The sequence below is a fragment of the Sapajus apella genome, unplaced genomic scaffold (genome assembly GCF_009761245.1).
Source record: "Sapajus apella isolate SASKATOON/1434 unplaced genomic scaffold, GSC_monkey_1.0 scaffold20, whole genome shotgun sequence".
Taxonomy (NCBI): domain Eukaryota; kingdom Metazoa; phylum Chordata; class Mammalia; order Primates; family Cebidae; genus Sapajus; species Sapajus apella.
Genome location: NW_022436960.1, coordinates 9,898,593 through 9,905,412, shown reverse-complemented (window position 1 = coordinate 9,905,412; position 6,820 = coordinate 9,898,593). Strand labels below are relative to the sequence as shown.

Below are 6,820 nucleotides of genomic sequence, written 5' to 3'. Positions count from 1 at the left end.
CTGAGTAGCTGGGATTACAGGCATGTGCCACCATGCCCAGCTAATTTTTTGTATTTTTAGTAGAGATGGGGTTTCACCATGTTGACCAGGATGGTCTCGATCTCTTGACCTCGTGATCCACCCGCCTCGGCCTCCCAAAGTGCTGGGATTACAGGCTTGAGCCACCGCGCCCGGCAGCTTATTCAACTTTTAATGGTAACAATAGTGACCACCTTGCAAAGTTATTGCCAGTATTAAAAATAAGTATATAGAGCACCTGGTACATGATGGATACTCAAGAGATGTTATTCACACTTAATAATGAATATACTGTGCTGGTATGTAAACAGGTACTGTCTTTCTGAAGGACGATTTCTTAATTCTTACCAAGCTTTAAAAAGGAGTGTTTTCTGTATGACTCAGCAATTCCATAACTAAAAATTTATTCTAAGGAAATAATTAAAGATGTGTGCACATAGAATATTTAAAAGGATATTCTGGTCACACACAGCAGCTCACTCCTGTAATCCTAGCACTTGGGAAGCCGAGGTGGGAAGATCCCTTCAGCCCAGGTGTTTGAGACCAGCCTGAGTAGCATAGTGAGCAAAGTTTGAGACTTTCTCTCTATAAAAATAATAATAGAAAAGAATATTCTTTGCAGCATTGAATAGAATAGTGAAAAACACCCCAAAATCTCAGAAATAGATTATTAGTAAAGTAAATTATGATTCTGTTACAGAAAGGAAATTAGAAAACCATTAAAATGATGATATAGAAGTGCATAGAAAGTGAGGAAAACAGATTCTAAAACTATACACAGTTTAATCCCATTTTTGTAAATGTATATTTATGCAGAGAAAATTTTCTAGAAGAATAACATGCCAAAATGTTAACTACAGTTGTTTTGACTTAGTGGGCCCTTTAGGTGATTTTTATCTTCTTCATGTTGCTTACCTGAATTTTTTGTTTTTATGATAATGAGCACAGCTAAGTAAATTTTTCAAAAATAGGGATGGATCTCTATTAAAAATATTTAGTGACATAGGAAAATGCTTAAGACTTAAAAAGGAAAGATTTCAAACTTATGTTTTATACAACCCCAATTTTGTTAAAGTACTTTTTAGTCTATGATTGATTTTTGCTTTTGTGGCTTTTTCTCTCAAAAAGTAGCAAAGCTTCTAAGAGATGGTGGGGATAGAATGGGCAGTAAAATATGAAACAGAGGTTAGATTTGTGTATGTACTGACCCCTTTTGTTTTTTCTTCATTTTCATCACAGTTTTAACAGCTGGCTTTCTTCGCTATTTTTATAAAGAGAAAAAGTTGATCAGCTGTAAAAGGCCATTCTTTCCCTTTCTGCCTTGTCTCCTTTCATTCTGACTAGGAACTCATCAAATTCAGTACTTAGTAGGCATGGAGGGTAAACAATGGTGAACAAGAAACTCACTGTCCACTTAGAAAAGACAGTCAACAGTCACCCAAATAAGCACATCATTACTAGTCGTGCTAACTACTATGGAGAAAACTCCAGAGTGTTGCAGAGAAAGAAATGAAGGTGGGGATCAGGGAATCACTTCAGACAGGGAAGTTTGCAAAGACCTCCATGACGAGGAAGGGACACTTAAAGTGAGTTTTAAAGTATGAATAGGAGTTAGTCCCAATCTACGAAAAGAGACAAGGACATATAAAGGTTTTCAAGCCAAAAAAAAATGTGTTGGCCCTGTGTGGTGGCTCATGCCTGTAATCCCAGCACTTTGGGAGTTCAAGGAGTTCAAGGCCAGCCTGACTAACATGGTGAAACCCCATTAATACTAAAAATACAAAAATTAGCTGGGCGTAGTGGTGGGCACCTGTAATCCCAGCTACTCGGGACGCTGAGGCAGGAGAATTGCTTGAACCCAGGAGGCCAAGGTTGCAGTTAGGCCGAGGTTGCAGTAAGCCAAGATTGCACCACTGCACTCCAGCCTGGGTGACAGAATGAGACTCCATCTCAAAAAAAAAAAAAAAAAAAAACCCACCAAGAAAAAACTGTTAAGAAAAAAACAAGCCAGGTGTAGTGTCTCATGCCTGTATTCCCAGCACTTTTGGAGGCTGAGACGTGCGGATCACTTGGCCAGGAGTTCGAGACCAGCCTGGCCAACATGGTGAAACCCCGGCTCTACTAAAAATACAAAATTAGCCAGGCATGGAGGCCAGTGCCTGTAATCCCAGCTGCTGGGGGACTGAGGCAGAAGAATCACATGAGCCTGGGAGATGGAAGTTGCAGTGAGTGGAGATCAGGCACCCCAGCCAGGGAGACAAAGCAAGACTCCCTCTCAAAATAAATAAATAAATAAATAAATAAATAAACAAATAAAATAAAATAAATAAATAAACCACAACAGTGCTGGCTCTTGTATCATGACATTAGGTTGGAAGATAGGCAGGGACTTTGACCACACTAAGGAGGATTTGGAATTTTGTCCTGAAGACAGTGGGCAAGCCCGGGAAGGACTCTGAGCAGAGGTTACTGTTTATGATAGTATGAAGCCATTTGTAATTTAAAAAGATCTCTTTGGCTGCTCTGAGGAGAAAGAAGTGGAAAGAGGCAAGAAGAAATCTGGGAACTGTGTTAGGAGACTGTTAGACTTGATCAGGAGATGCTGCTGCTGAGTAATGACAGTGAGGATAAAGAACAGAAGACAGTTGGGAGATGTATTTGATAGGATTTAGTGATAGGACTTAGTGATTAGTAGGACTTAGCGATGAATTGGATTAAAGGAGTGAGGTACGGGGGAATAGGGGCTGTCAAGGATGAGTTTTAGAATGCTTTGCTTGAGTGACTTGGTGGATTACACAGATGGTGGAGTAGGTTTCTTTCCTGGGGGAAGGGAGATCTAAGAGTCTGTGTTGGACATGTTTTCTTTGAGATATTTATAAGATTACCAAGTAGAGAAATTGAATTGGTGAGGCCTGTTATTCACAAAAGCTACCCATCTGGGATGGAGAGAGACCTTTCAGAGCAGCTGGCCCCTAGATGGTCCTGACAGCCTTGTGGGTGGATGGGATTGCCTCTGGGGAGAATATCGAGAGAGAGGAACAGAGAGTCTAGGACTGAGCTCTGATGAATTCCAACATTTAGACATCATGCAACAGGGGGAACTGGCAAAGCACTTGAAGAAGGATACATTCCAGGGAGGAAGACCAGGGGAATGTGGGGTCTGGGACGCCAAGGGGAGAGAGTCTCAAGAAGGAGGGAGGGAGGGAAGGATTGACTCTACGGAATGCCCTGAAAGGCCTAGGAAAATGGTAATCAGAAAGTACCCAATGGCCTGGCAATCTGAAGGCTCTAGATGACTGTGGGAAATGGACTCAGTGCAGTGGTGGATGTGGGAGCCAAACTGGAGTGAGTGGAAGGAGGAACAGGAAGTGACAGAGAGGAGAATGTGTGCATAACTCTTTTTTTCCTCTGTCTTTCTTTTCTTTTCTTTTTTTTTTTGTTATTATACTTTAAGTTCTGGGGTACATGTGCAGAACATGCAGGTTTGTTACATAGGTATACACGTGCCGACCCTAAAGGGGAATGGAAAAGCAGGAGAGAGGTTTTTTGTTTTCTGTCTACAAGGGAGGTTCTACAATTTGTTCAACTCCTGGTAGGAATGATTTAGCAAAAGGGGAGAGATTAATTACATAGGAGACACACTGATAGATGAAGAGTCCTAGGGAGTGGTAGGATTGGTGTGGATTGGTGTTTGACAGGATGAGATGCTAGTAGGTTTTTGATATCTACTATTTAGTATGTGTGGAGTGTATACCAGGCACTGTGCAAAGTATCCACTCACACAGGAATCACAATAGCGCAATAATCACAGTAGCCCTATGAAGTTGATATAATTATCCCCATTTTACAGATGAGGAAACTGAGCTTAAGTGGAGATAGATCCAAGGTCTTAGGTCAGAACTGTTTGATTTCAAAGTTTATGCTCTTAACTCTTACTAATAAGATTTCCTCTGTGATAGTGTATTAGTTTGCTCCAGGTGCCATAAAAGTACCAGAGACTGGGTGGCTAAAACAAGAGAAATTTATTTTCTCACAGTTCTGGAGGCTGAAGTCTGAGATAGAGGTGTTGGCAGGTTTGGTTTCTCCTGAGGCCTCCCTCCTTTGCTTGCAGATGGTTGCCTTCTCTCTCTGTCCTCATGCGGCCTTTCCTCTGTGTTCCCACATTTCTGGTATCTCTTATGTGTCCTAATTTTCTCTTAAAAGGACACCAGTCAGATTGGATTAGGGTCCACCACCGAAACGGCCTCATTTTAACTTAATCACCCTTTTAAAGGCCTTATCTCCAGGTACAGTCACATTTTGAGGTTAAGGTTTCAACATATGAATTCTAAGGGGCACAAAATTCAGTCCGTATCGGACGGCTTTTTAAAGTATAAGGAAAGGGGTGTCCCTGGGGGGAGTTTTGAAGACAGTATAACTATAACTGAAGAGTGTAGAAGAAGGAGCTTACTAGAGAAAGGTAGCCTTAGGGTCAGTTGAGGTCGAAGATCATTCATGTATATCTATCGGGCCCAATTATTGGAGTCTCTGCAGCAGCAATCAGGTATATGTGTGAAGTAAAGAGGAACTCTTTGCTTTGGTGAGGCAGCTAGATGCTCACATGAACTTACTAACCAGCCAAATGACCACCTCTCGTGCACAAAATTGAACTGTAAATGAGTTTTGTTCACAATCTTGGCACAATAACAAATTACTTTTGTCAGGGACCTTTTTGACTGCTCTCAAGTCGTTGAAAACGTGGAAATTAAATCTATGACTGCTAAGATTTTGCATTCACCAATGCACAAATTGGCTTGAACATTTTTTTCAATCTGTTCTGTAAATGGTCTTTCATGATTCCTTACCACTCTCTTCCTCTTTCTCTGTCCTACTTTCTTCCTTTTTTTTTTCCATCTTCACTTATCAATAATTTATTGAGTACCTACTAGGTGTCTGGCACTAAGGATGAAGAGTCCACATCTGTTGTATATCTATATGCAGATATATATGTGTATTGTGTACATATATATACAGATATATATAACTCTATATATATCCAAAAGACCTGAGTGATAAATGCTGTTACTAAAGTATTAATTCATGTGTTCATTTAATCCTATGAATATATTGAGTCCCTACTAAGTGCCAGACAGTGTGTTACGATTGGGATAGAGCCATGAGTGATGTACAGTTTCTGCCCTTAAGATATTTACAAACTGATATAGAAAAGTAAACAGGTAAGTACACAGAGACTATGCAATGTGACTTTTGTAAAATGTTAAAAGATCTCAAAGAAAAAAGTGGCTTTCGTCTCTGCTTTGCTGTGCATTTTGGATACCTGTGGAAAAGAGCTATTTCTGCATTTTAATGAAACTATAAAAGGAGCATTCATTCATTTCACAAACATTTTGCTTGTAATCGTTGCGTAGTGATGGTTTTATAGCTCTTGAATTATGAGCAAGCCATTGAGTTGGGGGATTTATGACATTTTTCCTCATTTGAACTTATTGTCCACACCCTGTACTGTCATCAACTCCTTTTCTTAGGTGGTAGAATGATTAATGGTATTCCTGAAATACTCCACAGAAACCTGCTGAATATTAAAACTTGAGAAAAGTCACAGTAATGAAGCATTACTGTGGCAGTGGGTGAGCAGACAGCTTGTGCTGGCCTAGCATATATGTCAGATATTTGGAACTTGGAACTATGCATTGATTAGGGATTTTCTTGTAATATGATTTTAAAAGTATAATGAATAGCAGATCAAACAACACTGAGAAGGAAATGGATTTTTGTAGATTATGCAATTGAAGCATTTTCAAGTATCACCTATTTATACTTTATCTCAGGAAAAAAAGTTATTTGCAACCAAATACTTATGGAGTTAATTAAGATAAAGTTTGTAAACTTGTTGCTTTCTTTGGAGCTCATGTGCTACACAAACTCAAGGTATTATTAATCTACAATCTAGACTTATTTCTTTGGGAAAATGCTAACCATATTATGGAAATAGTTCAGGTAGTGGATGAGAGAAAAGGCAAATCTGATAAATGGTCTATGTAGGATTTAGAATCAGTGATTAACCTGATAGCTGCTGGAAATTGATTTGATGTCAAGCAATGGATGTTCACATTCATGTCAATGTCTCATTCATGTGAACGTCATTTCAGAATCATATTCTAGAGCATGTCATTGTGGAAAGATCACTGGATTGGGATCAGGAAATCTAAGCACTACTCTGGCTCTCCCATTGACTGCCCATGTGCCTCATTTTCCCCCTCTTTAAAAGGAAGTGGTTATGGGAAGAGGTTTCTAAGGTCCTTCCAGTTCTGATATTTTATCGTTCTGTGCTTCTACGTCCCACACCTATCAAAAGTATTTTGACTTTAAGTTGCTTAAGCCAGCATTTCAGTTAGAATGCATCCAGGAGCTTATTTCCGTGGGCTATTGGGAACAGCAAGGCCTTGCTTCTCCAGGACTTGATATGTCTTCTGTTAACTGCTGACAGTGAGCCATACCACCTAAAAGGCTCCCTTGGTAGCCTTAAAGATTGAAAGGACAAATGGACAGTGTTGAGCACTCTGTGGAAGAGGAGACCAGAGAGACGTTGATCATCATGGCTCCTTGGGATTTGCAAAGAGGAATGACTAGAACGGGGCCCTTCACCACAGCCAGGTCAAAGGTCAGGTCAGGAATTTGGACAATGCTGGTGACTCCAGGTAGGTCTAGGAGGGTAAATAAATCTATTTAGTCCCTCCTGAATCTTGAGAAGATCTGGGCAGCCAAGCTCAGAAAACTATTAGGAAGTCTCCTAATTTATGAA

The 6,820-nt window shown here is 40.0% G+C and overlaps 1 protein-coding gene across 19 annotated transcripts in view; it reads left to right on the top strand.

Annotated features, from left to right (window-relative positions):
* Window positions 1-6,820, top strand: part of UNC79 (unc-79 homolog, NALCN channel complex subunit) — a 279,776-nt gene that overhangs the window by 33,943 nt on the left and 239,013 nt on the right. For 14 of the 19 annotated variants that reach the window (XM_032287551.1, XM_032287558.1, XM_032287560.1 and 11 more), the window contains exon 1: window positions 4,271-6,716. The exons of 4 other annotated variants lie outside the window; for them this stretch is intronic. In XM_032287551.1, the coding sequence (XP_032143442.1) occupies window positions 6,560-6,716 (157 nt within the window). In that variant the 5' untranslated portion in view covers window positions 4,271-6,559. Of the gene's footprint in view, window positions 1-2,112; window positions 2,123-4,270; window positions 6,717-6,820 lie in introns of those variants that run through there. One more of the 19 variants, XM_032287569.1, reaches the window with a different exon arrangement.